The 12,136-nt window shown below is 55.5% G+C and overlaps 1 protein-coding gene across 1 annotated transcript in view; it reads left to right on the forward strand.

Annotated features, from left to right (window-relative positions):
* Nucleotides 1-12,136, forward strand: part of LOC148596155 (uncharacterized) — a 51,479-nt gene continuing 39,343 nt past the window's right edge. The window contains exons 1-4 of the mRNA XM_088529901.1: nt 1-102; nt 1,221-1,290; nt 2,986-3,176; nt 4,440-4,733. Of these exons, the coding sequence (XP_088386027.1) occupies nt 1-102; nt 1,221-1,290; nt 2,986-3,176; nt 4,440-4,733 (657 nt within the window). The remainder of the gene's footprint in view (nt 103-1,220; nt 1,291-2,985; nt 3,177-4,439; nt 4,734-12,136) is intronic.

Here is a 12,136-nt window from a genome sequence, read left to right on the forward strand (position 1 = left end):
ATGGAGCAAGGGCCAAAGGAGAGCAAGGGCCAGGAACTGGAGGTCAAGGGGAAACGTTTCACCCTCACAGCATCAGGATGCCTCAGTGTTCGACCCAAGGAGGTGAGTGCAAGGCATGGACTGGGGCAGGTGGAAACTCTTCTTGTGTTCAGGTCTGCTACCATGGCCCGCAGCAACACAACACTTGGACAGGGGGTTCACACAGCTGTGCGGGGCATTTTCTGGTGGAAAAATCATCTCCTTTCACCAATTCCCCTGTCTCCCTTCAGCTCCATGCCAGAAACTCCTTCTAGAACCTGTGGCAACCGGAGGTGACGCGAGTGGAGCTCCTCAAGGATGCTGGGTCCAAGTGGGAGGTGCTGGAGGGGCTCTACACCCATGCACCCAAGAGGGAGACTGAGATGGCAGCCAGGAGGAGAGTACAGAGAGCATGGGACAAGGAGCAGGAGGAGTGCAGTGAAGAGGAGGACGTGGAGGATGATAAAGAGACTTTGCAGTGGGAACAAATGGAGAGGAACACCACGGTGTGCATGAGCTGGGTCACTCCAAGCCTCAGGAGCATGTTGGGTGGCAGAGCAACATGCCTCAGGCAGCTGCCTCCCTGCAAAAGCTTTAACGAAGGAGACGATGTGAGGGAGGCAGCCAATGACATGTAGAGCTCGCCTTCCGCCCCAGCACTGCTGCAGGAAATCGAGGCAGGAGCACCTCTTTTGGCTGCAGATCTGCCAAACGTGGGGGACAGCATGCCTCTTGTCCCATCACACACCACCGCAACAAAGGCACGCACAGAGAACGGTGCTCTATCTCCATCCATTGCGACAGACCAGGAGCCAGAGGATTCTCCGCTGGCTAAAGGCCCTTATGCTCACAGAAACACCTCGCCTCTTGAAACAGCAATGCCCAAAGACATTGCGTCAGGGAGCTCTGCCTTGCCTGCAGGACCTCCTCCACAGGTGAGCAAGAAACTTGGCATCAGCAACACCCACCACCAAAGGGAGCTGCCCTGTGAGCAATGCTGAGATGTTGCAGGGCGGCTCTGGAGAGGTCCCCCTGCCCGAGATCAGCAGCTGGCACTCCCAACCCTTCAGCTCCTGACCCGTTTGCCATGGGAAGGGCGCCTGCTGCTTTGTGTTTGCAGGCACGGCTGCCGGGTCCTGCATCCCCTGCGCTAAGTGCAGCCCTGGGGCACCCACCTCTGGGGCTTTTCTTTCCCCATGCAGGTGTCCTCTGAACCCAGGGAGCAGGAGAAGACGCCATCTTCCCTCGAGAACACGCCAGAGGCAGAGGCAGGTATGTACTAACTGCAGAGCCACTGTGGGCACGGCGAGCCCGTCCCGACATAGCAGTCGGTGCTGAGGCTGGCAGCAGGATGCCCTCGGGGACCGGCTGCGTCCAGGCCAGGAGCCCTTGGGAAGCCCTTGGTGGCGGGGGACAGGCACCTGGTGCTGGCCCAGACCCTGACCCACGGCTCTGCTTCCCCTACAGGCACCAGCGCCCTCCCTCGTGCTGCAGCTCCCGCGAGGCGGCCCTCGTGCCTCCGGGCAGCGCTGCGAGCTCTGCGCAGAGCTTTCTGCTGCTGCTGCATGTCGGCACAGCAAGAGGAAGAGCGTCGCGATGCTGCTGCCAGGCAGCTCCACTGACATGGGGGATGGAGGCCACCACGGAGGCACCGCTACAGACGCTCCATCCTGGCTGCGCCAGCAACACTGGTGCATTGTGTCCCGCACCGCACGTCCTCCATCAATAAAACCCTTGCGTGCCCTTTAGCCTGTGTTTCTGTGAGGAGAACAACCTGTTTTTCACTCGCAGTCCCGCTACTCTCATTTTAATGGTCATCTTGCGCCATGTCCCTGGGGCGGGCCCTGCACCTTCTGCCTGTGCAGCGCCAGGAGGGAAGAGCCAGAGCAGCAGCCCTGAGCACTGGTCACTGCAGAGCTGACACCACAAGGCCCAGCCCCGGCTGCAGCCAGGCCACAGCCACGGCCAGCGGGAGCTGCTCCTAGGGCAGCAGCGACAGTGGCAGCAGGGCAGATAATCCTCCCCAAGTGCCCCTCCAGAGACCCCTCCAGCAACAGGCAGCCCATGGGGCAGCAGGATACCAGGCCGGGAAGTCGCGGAATGGGTTATCAGGGATTAGGTCATGGGGGCGGGAGCGGCTGCACTTGGACTGAAGCCGAAACCTACAACTAAGAACGTGGGGATTGGCGGTCCCTGCTTGGAGGCCCCCACCTCAAGCGGCACCTTTATTCTGCATAATAAACCTTTCTTTTAGCTGGGAAAAAGATTCACTGTTTAATTTGGGAAAGAAGCAGAGACCTGAGTTGAGGAGAAAGAATGAGGAGGCGCCAGGTATATTTCTGTGGGGAAAGGTGTTAACTGCGTCATTCCTCCCACCGTCTCGCATGGCAGCGGCCTAATTCCTGTCCGAATTGTGGCAGCTGTGTCACTCCTTCCACAATCCACGTGGCAGTGGCCTAATTTCTGTTGGAAAAGCGGCAGGTACTATAATCCCCTGCCTCCATGCAAGATACACCGGTTCAAGGAGCCTCCAAAGAGAGCCCAGAGCCTTGGCCGGGTGTTCTCTTGAGCACACGCTACAGTAGAGAAGACGTGCTCTCCAAACACACGGGAAACTCCTGGTGCCACCCCTGCCCCCACCTGAATCTCACAGCTCTGGTACGCACAGGGCAAAGGACAAAGAGTCCCCTAGACCTTGTCACTTGCTAGGACCCCCATGATGCAATCCTCTTGCTTCCAGGAGAAAGCCTGACCTTTCAGGGACCGATGCGGAGGGCTCTGTGTGCTGTGGGCTTCCCCTTGGTGACCACTAAGCTCCTGAAATGGGGGTGCCCTTGGTCATCACCACGCCATGGTCCTGGCCCTCCCCATGGCAACCGGCAGGCCTTTGTGATGGAGATGACCTCATGTCCCCAGGGCCATTGTGACGGGATGGTGCCCACGGTGACCGTATTTATGCTTGGGCAGAGTCCTCGCCCTGGCCCACTCTGGATGCGTCCTCTGAGCAGAGCAGCTCCATCCCGAGGGAGCAGCACTTCTCTGAGTCCAGAGTAGCCCGTCTCCGGGGGTACAGCCAGGAGATGGAGAAGGAGCGGCAGGCAAGCGCTTGCTCACAGCCTGTGGAAGGCCTTTCTGATGCACAGGAAGGTGGCAGTGAGGTGAGTGGTGGCTCTAGCTGGAGAGGCGGGCAGCAGGGATGGGAGCCACATGAGAGAGCATGAGGATGGTGGGGAAGAGGAGTCGGGGCAAACCAGCCCAGCAGGACCTTCTCTCAGGTCAAGGTACTTGCTGCTGGACTCTCCACACAAAGCACAGTGAGCAGGACCATCCAAGGTGCTAAAGGAGCCTGCAAGCCTTGCCCTGATGTTCAGAGAGCATCTGTGGGGCCAGCATAGCTGGCCTGGCTCAGCTGTGAACGTCCCTTTGACGTGGGGATGAGGCTTTCTGTGCCTCAGGGGCCACTTGCATCAGCACAACCACCTTCAACAGTTTCTCATTGTCCGCGCAGGGAGCCCAGCAGGATCCATGTGCTGCACTGCATCACAGCGAGTTCCAGGCTCCATCCCACACAAGGGACAGCTTGCATTTGCTCCCTGCCTCACTGAGCTCACAAGACTTGGAAAACATCATTGCACAGGTAAAGAGCTGCACCACGACGGTGGCCAAGCCTCTGCGTGACTGTGCAGCTGCTGAGGAGAAGGCAGGAAGCACGGGGGGAAACAGGAGGGCTCTGCCCCCGCAGCCCGACTGCCTGCTCTGCGCGGTGACTGCAAGGAGCTGCCTCAGGGCTCTCCGGGAACTGCCTTTGCCCATCTCTTCCCGCATGCTCACAACCCCCTCCCCACCCTGCCTGTAGGAACAGGGCAGCATCTTCCTAGGTGGGAGAGCGCTGCTGTTGTTCAGGCCCCAAAAGGGCAGGGAATTTATGGGAGGGGAGGGCATAGAGTGGGAGGAAAGGACGGCGCTCACTTTCCTCATTACGATCCTTAGAAAAGGCACAGGGTTTGGACACAAAGGCGCACAGCCAGGACTCCGTGGGAGCCAAGACTTCAGTGTCCCCAGAGCCTGTGATGTGGCCTCCACGAGGCCGAGCGTCCGCTGCTGAGACTCCCCAAAGGGAAACAGCCTGTGCTGTGACAGAGGATGCCCTTCACGGGGAGGACATGGAGGAGAGCCTTTCAGTGGAGGCTTGCCTCAGCAGCCGCTACTTCACAGAGGTGCCGCCAAGCTCAGCACAAGCCAGCACTGCCGGCACCCAGGGTGCAGTGGTGTCATGGGAGGCCCCATTCAGCATCATCTGCAACCTCCAAGGACAAGCGCTGCGTGTCCGCCCTGACAGCACTGCGCAGTATCTGTCTGTGCTCTCTTCCCCGGGCAGTGCCTATGGGCCAGTGAGTCTACACTGGCAGCCTTCCTGGCAGGCCTTACAACAGCAGCCTCCCAGAATCATCTGCTGCCCTCGAGGCACGCCGCAGCGTCTGCACAGCGACAACGCCGCGCAGTATCTGGCCGTGCTCTCCATCAAAACGGAGCCACTGGAGGAGCTCGCGAGGACTTTCCTGGCGTGCACCGGACAGAGCTTGGGGCAGCTGCGAGAAAGTTTCCTCGAAAGGAAGGAGCAAGGGCCAAAGGAAAGCGAGGGCCAGGAACTGGAGGTCAAGGGGAAACGTTTCACTCTCACAGCATCAGGATGCCTCAGTGTTCGACCCAAGGAGGTGAGTGCAAGGCATGGACTGGGGCAGGTGGAAACTCTTCTTGTGTTCAGGTCTGCTACCATGCCCCGCAGCAACACAGCGATTGGGCAGGGGTTCGCAGGGCTGTGCGGGGCATTTTCTGGTGGAAAAATCAACTCCTTTCACCAATGCCCCTGTCTCCCTTCAGCTCCGCGCTAGAAACTCCTTCTATAACCTGTGGCAACCGGAGGTGATGCGAGTGGAGCTCCTCAAGGATGCCAGGTCCAAGTGGGAGGTGCTGGAGGGGCTCTACGCCCATGCACCCAAGAGGGAGAAGAGAGTGCAGAGAGCATGGCAAAAGGAGCAGGAGGAGCGCAGTGAGGAGGATGTGGAGGATGAGGAAGAGAGTTTCCAATGGGCACAAATGGAGAGAAACACCACTGTGTGCACGAGCTGGGTCACTCCAAGCCTCAGGAGCATTTTGGGTGGCAGAGCAACATGCCGCAGGCAGCTGCCAGCCAACAACGTGCAGAGCTCGCCTTCCACCCCAGCACTGCTGCAGGAAGTTGAGGCAGGAGCACCTCTTTTGCCTGCAGACCTGCTGCACGTCGGGAACAGCGTGCCTCTTGTTCCATCACACACCACTGCAGCAAAGGCACACACCTCCCTGCTTACCAGAGACTCTCACGATGCCATGGAAAACGGTGTTCTTGCTCCATCTCTTCCCACCCTGCAAGAGACACTGGTTCCTCTTGTTCCTGATGGTATGGATAGGGAGAGCAAGAGACCACCTCCTGAAACACAAGAGCCTAAAGACACTGCACCAGACGGCTCTGAACTGGCCGCAGGAGCTCCTCAGCACGTGAGCAAAGAATTTGTCGTCATCACCCACCACCAAAGGCAGCTGCCCTGTGAAGAGCATGGGCGCATTGCGGGGTGGCTCTGGAGAGCTAACCCATCCCATGGGTCCCCCCTGCCCACAGTCACCGTCACCCCCGGCCCTTCAGCTCGTGGCCTGTGTGCCCTGGGCAAGATGCCTGCTGCTTTGTGCTTGCAGGCACGGCTGCTGGGCCCTGCTCACCCTGCACTGAGCGCAGCCCTGGGGCACAGATGTGGAGTTAGGAGGGAAGGGGCAGCCCCAGCAGCAGCCCCAAGCATGAGCACCCCGCCAGCCTCCTCGGGACACATACGGGCAGCAGGCAGGCAGGCGTGGGCGGTGAGTGGGGGGTCTCTGTGGTGAGAGGAGCTGAGAGGGCAGCAGTGGTTCCTGTGTGGGGAAGGGGTTTGAGGAAGCTGCTCTCTCTGATGGCCACAGGCAGCAGCAGGGATGTGGTGGGTTTGCACCTGTGAGGTCACCTCCATGTGAGCAGCAGGGTTTGGGGTTTAGGCTTTAGAGTTGTGATCAGTGGTGCAGAGCCCAGTTGGAGACCTGCAACTATTGGTATGAGGAGTCAGTCAAAACCTGTTCAGTTTATTAATCAGTGACCTGAAGGGACAGAGTGCACCCTCGGCAAGTTTTCTGAGGATAGAAAAGTGGGAGGAATGGCTGATAGCCCAGAGATCTGTGCAGGCTTTAAGAGGGACCTGGACAGTCTGCAGAGTTGAGGGTAGAGGAGCCTCATGAAGTTCAACATGGGCAAGTGCAGGGTCTTACAGCTACGTAGGAATAACCCCACGCACCAGGACAGGCTGGGGATTGACCTGTTGGAGAGCAGCTCCATAAAAAGGGAGCTGGGAATCGTGGTTGGCAACAAATTGAGCATGAGCCATCAGTGTGCCCTTGTGGCCACTGATACTGGTGGCTGAGGTCTGACGGTACTCAGAGTGCCCCCACAATATTGCAATGGGAGGAGATGTCTTTGGGTGGCCGCTAGCTCCAGGCTGTGGTGTTTCACTGCGGGTGCAGGAATCCCCCTCCACTGCCCCTTCCCTGGGCCTCCTGGGTCCCCAGTGCCTCTCTGTGGATTGCAGAGCCCTCCTTTCCCCATGTGCACCTGGATTTAGTGCTGTACCTTCTGGTCCCTGCACTGTGAGTCATCCCTGTTTCGTGAAAGCTGCACTCAGTGCCCACTCCCAGGCAAACACTGTGCCTGGAGATCCCCTGGGGGTTCTCTCATCAGCAGAGTCACATGTGGGGCAGCCTGGCACAGTGCAGAGAGCATTGCCTATCTATCTGCAGTGGTCACTGAGAGATGAACCCTAGATGGAGGCTAACAGATCACCCTGGAATGCTGAGGTCATCCCCTGGATCTCATGGAGTTCACAAGCAGAAGAGCAGGCCCATTTGTGGTTGCACACCCTTGGGCATATTTTTTGATTCCAGTTTCTAAAGAGAGGCCAGATTCAGGACCATCATAGGGCAGATCCCCTTTTATTATGGAAATGTTATTCTGGAATCCAGCTGTGGCTTAAGGGAGCCCAAGGACTGGTCCTGCATGTTCTTCCAGGGTACGAGGAAAAACAAGGTTATGAGAGTTCCTGGGCCGTATCTGCAGAATAAAGCATGGAAGGACAGCATGGATATGAGGAGGCCAACTCTAAATAGAGAAAGTCCTGCTGCCCTCCTGGAATGTGTCTTCAGGAAAGATGAACTGCCACGGGGAGGCTGCCTCTAGATTTTCCTTCAATTCACTTATGTTTTGTTTTGTGTGTTGGAGCTTTGCATGGAACCATGGGAACCTGTGGTGACATTTGGTTGCCATTTCTCTCAGAGAGATTGGAGATGACACTCTAACCATAGGCACGAGAGCTGAGATCTCTTAAACAACACTGGACCCCTGGTCTCAGCCCACCTGCCCTTGTCCCGCTGAGACTCTGTACCCTAGAGGTCCCTTGGTGTCAGTGCTGGAAGAGACACTGCAGAGGGAAACTCTCCTCCCTGCACTGGGCACATCCAAGGGAGCTCAAAGAAGCGGCTCAGAGAATCACCCCTCTCTGGTAGTGAAGGGGGAAGCCTGGCTTCCTGCTTTATCATGGTCTGTGTTTAAGTGTTAAATGAGAGATTCCTGTGCAGACGTGACAAAAGCCAGATATCTTTATTTTATTATTTATTATTTTAAAGTGGATGTAAAAGAGAGAAGTAAAAATGAAAGAAATGGATAAAATACAGCCTTGATGCCAGGTATCCTGGTGAGTGAATGAAACAGTTGTTATCATTGACCTTGTACGCACTAGATGAGTTTCTTCAGTGCCTCCTTGATCTCCTTGTTCCTCATGCTGTAGATGAGGGGATTCAGGGCTGGAGGCACCACAGAGTACAGAATGGACACAACGATATCTAGAAGTGGGGAGGAGATGGAGGGGGGCTTCAGGTAGGCAAACAATACAGTAATGACAACCAAGGACACCACGGCCAGGTGCGGGAGGCACATGGAAAAGGCTTTGTGCTGGCCCTGCTCAGAGGGGATCCTCAGCACAGCTCTAAATATCTGCACGTAGGACACCACAATGAAAACGAAACACCCAAAGCCCAAAGAGACAGTAACCCCAATGAGCCCAACTTCCCTGAGGTAGGAGCGTGAGCAGGAGACTTTGAGGATCCGGGGGATCTCACAGAAGAACTGCTCCACCACATTGCCTTGGCAGAGGGGTAGGGAAAGTGTGTTCCCAGTGTGCAGGAGAGCAGTGAGGAAACCACTGCCCCAGGCAGCTGCTGCCATTTTGGCACAAGCTCTGCTGCTCATGAGGGTCCCATAGCGCAGGGGTCTGCACATGGCAACGTAGCGGTCATAGGCCATGACTGTCAGGAGAGAAATCTCTCCTCCAAGCGAGACGACGAAGAAAAATATCTGGGCAGCACATTCCAAATAGGAAATGGCCCTGGTGTTCCACAGGGAATTGGCCATGGCTTTGGGAATAGTTGTGGAGATGCATCCAAAGTCGAGGAGGGAGAGGTTGAGGAGGAAGAAGTACATGGGGGTGTGGAGGTGATGGTCGCAGGCTACGGCTGTGATGATGAGGCCGTTGGCCAGGAGGGCAGCCAGGTAGATGCCCAGGAAGAGTGAGAAGTGCAAGATCTGCAGCTCCCACGTGTCTGCGAAAGGCAGGAGGAGGAGCTCGTTGAGGGAGCTGCTGTTGGACATTTCACTCTCTCCAGGCTTTGTGGATTATTGAGCAGTTATCCCAGATTTTTAATGTTAAATATCTCCCAACTTGTTCCTGTTCTAATACACTGATCATATTGCCTCTTCATGGAGATCTTTGTGCAGCTCCCTTCCTTGAGCCTCATTGTGCGGTGGCTGAATGTTCTGTGAGGAGCAGAGACATCTCCCCATGGGCTCCAGAGAAGTCTGTCCAGCCGTACAGTAGTGGGAAGGAGACAAGAGGGGTGATTAGCTCTGAGATTCACAATTTTTCGGGTGAAATCCCCCTGGTTTGTAAAAGGGATTTTCAGTATCTACAGCACCACTTCTAATGAACGTGTATTGAGAGCACAATTTGGGGATTTTTAACGTTTATTTTGACATGTATTTTCTTTGGGATGCCCCTCTCACCTCTGCCGAGTGTTCCTCGGAGGCAGAATTATTCAGCGTTTCTACTGGGAATCGTGAGAAAATGGATTTATAGTCACATTATGCAGAGTGAGGAGAGCTCCTCTGCCCATTAGCCTTGATTGCAGCTGTTGTGTGCCCAAACCTCTTTGAGGTGCATGATGATCTCCCTCATCAGTTGCCCTAGAAAGAACCCAGCCCCTCCTAAGAGCAGACAAGTCCAGTTTGAAAACCTCCGATCTCCAAAAACCTCCGATCTCCAACTTCTCTCCCTTTCTCAGGGCACCTGAGGGAGGTCTCCAAGCTTCGCTTCTAGCCAAGAATATGCAGGGCCCTTTCCAGCTGCCAACATGCAGTTTCTAAACCTTTTTTTCATACTCTCAGTCTCTGTAACAGATTCTTCAGAGGTCTCCTGGACATCACAGAGATGTCAGGAGGCAGCAATGTCCCTCCTGAAGGCACCTCCAAGTCTGTTAAGACATTACAGGCAAAAGGGTCAAATGAAGTGGCATTGAAGATGGACTGTGCTTAAGGAAGAGTTAGCTCAGTTCCTAAACCCATGGGCTGCATTTCCTGGAGTTACACAGGTTAGAGGGCACTGGACACGCCTCACTCCCATGCGTATTCCTCTCTTCGACAGCTTGCAGGGTAGGTGTCTGAACTGCATCTGAAAACTCTGCAACCTCAGGGAGCCCAAGAGAAGAACAGGAGGGGAAACAAGGAGCAATCCTGCGATCCTTCTGCCAAGGGGAGAAAGGAAAGACAGGCAGAGGGGCACTCAGGAACACCCTTACTTCACCTATGTGGGCATGCTACCTCACAGATGGTGACAGTGCAGGCCATGCATGTGAAGCCCCTATACTGGGCAGCAGGAAATGTGCCCATAGCAGGAGGGATGCCCCTATCCTTTGCCAGAGATCTGGCTGTAGTGGAGTGGGCTGATACCCTGGACCCCAAGGCTGTGAGGGCAGAGAGGCTGCTGGGTGGCAGAGGAGACGTGGCAGGGCTTGCTCAGAGGCAGGTGTCTGCATTGGAAGGACTGATCGTGACTTCCTCAAATCCATCCTCCCATCATGGTGGGCACTTCCCTCTCCTTCCCTGACCATCTCTGCTGCCCACAGTATTCCCTGATGGCACATTACTCTGCCCCAACAATTTTTGTCAGTCTGTGCTCGCAGAGCACATCACTTTTATGTGCTCAGTTCTGCCCTACACAAGCTTCTGGGGACAGGGCACTGTCCAGGGGCATCGCTGTGCAGGCACTTTATGGAGCAAGTGAAATAAATTGCACAAAGGTGATGCTGATGCTGTCTGCAGACTAAGATGGGTTGAAGAGGCTATATACAGAGGAAAGGCTTGAGTCCACTACCTTGGCAAAACAGAATACACTCCTCTTTTCTCCCTGCAGCAGTTAGGGGGATAACTGAAAGTGCAGACGGGAAGAGGAAAGTTCCTGCCCTTGGAAGTAGCCCTTCTCTTGAAGAAGCAGCATGCCCTGCCCTGTGAAGGTGCATCAGGGAATCCCTGAGCTGAATCAGGTCCTTCTCCTGCCATGCCCTGGATACTCCAGGAGGGACAAGTCCTATCAGTCATGGGGTGGGATGGGTTCAGAAGATCCCTCCAGGAACCTCAGCAGCATTGCCCTGCAGACAGAGACTTACCATGCAAGGGCTTGTGAAGATTTCTTCCTTCAGTGAGCTCTGCTCTGTCCTGCCGCTCCACACTGCTGTTCCCCTCTCGCTGCCTTCTCTCCTCCCCTGTCCGCAGCAGCAGGCAGTGCCCGCAGCCCTGCTGTTCTTGGCACAGGAGCTGCTCCTGCACTCGGCTGTCTCTGGGCAGTGCTGCCAGGCTGCCATGAGCTGCCTCCGTCCCAGGAGCCTGGCCCCGCTCAGGAGCAGAGGCCCAGCTGAACTCACCAATTTCTCTTTCCCTTGTGCTCCCTCCTCCTGGGAAATGTGCACTGTAGTCAACTAAAATAATCCCTGATTATCCCTCTCTAAACACTAGGAAAGACTGGTGTCAGCACTGTGTTTTTTTTCATCAGAGCATGGTTACTTGGAGGAGCTGAAAATGTCCCACTCAGGAAGCCCCTCTTCCCAACTCTTAGCTAGGCAAGATAAATGAATACAAGAATAGAGCTCACTTTCCCAGTGTTCAGGTATTGGTTGATGTCACCCAGTTTGGGATCCTCAGACTGGTTTAGAAGACCCTGGGCTGCCATGGTATTCTGTGGTGAGCTCCACAGAAACACACAGCAGGTGGGATTCCCCATGCCCAAGCTGAAGTGAGCACAGCAGGGATGCCTGGATGGGAGGTCTTGCTCTATGCTCCCAATCACTGGTCATTCAGGGTGGGTGTCAGCTGCACACACACAAACCCTTGGTGACACTGGAAGGGTCAGAGGTGGTTGAAGGCATGTGCCAGTGTCTGATTGCTGTGATCACCATATCTACTTTCTTCTAGAGCATGTGTTGGGACTGGGTAGGGAATTGCTTTGGTCCCCCAAAATGTTCTCAGATGCCCACTGCTACCAGAGCTCTGCTCACTAGGAAGCTGACACACGAGCAGATGCTGACATTGAAACAATTCATCTCATTCTGTTCCGGCACTTGATTCACTGACACAGAAATAGGCCATGCCGGATGCCTGAGGCGTCCAGCACAGCCACGTGTCTCTAGCAGATACACCCTGTGACCTACAGGGTAAACGTGTCCCTTTCAAGTGGTTTTGGGCACTCAGGTTTCTTAACAGTGCCCACACGTCTGGATCCCACCACTGTCCTTCAGCCAAGTCCTAGCAGTCTGCAGCCAAGCTTACTTCATCAATGAGAGAGGCACATCACACCAAGGTCTCTGCACCCTTAAAACCTTCTAGCTCTCCCTCTCTTGAAACTCTTCACACTCCTAGATGGCATGAACGGGACTTGGGCCAATGATGACCTCAGGCTATGAACTC

The sequence above is a fragment of the Tinamus guttatus genome, unplaced genomic scaffold (assembly GCF_059628265.1).
Source record: "Tinamus guttatus ecotype Peru unplaced genomic scaffold, ASM5962826v1 Tinamus_guttatus_pri_ptg000029l, whole genome shotgun sequence".
Lineage (NCBI taxonomy): Eukaryota > Metazoa > Chordata > Aves > Tinamiformes > Tinamidae > Tinamus > Tinamus guttatus.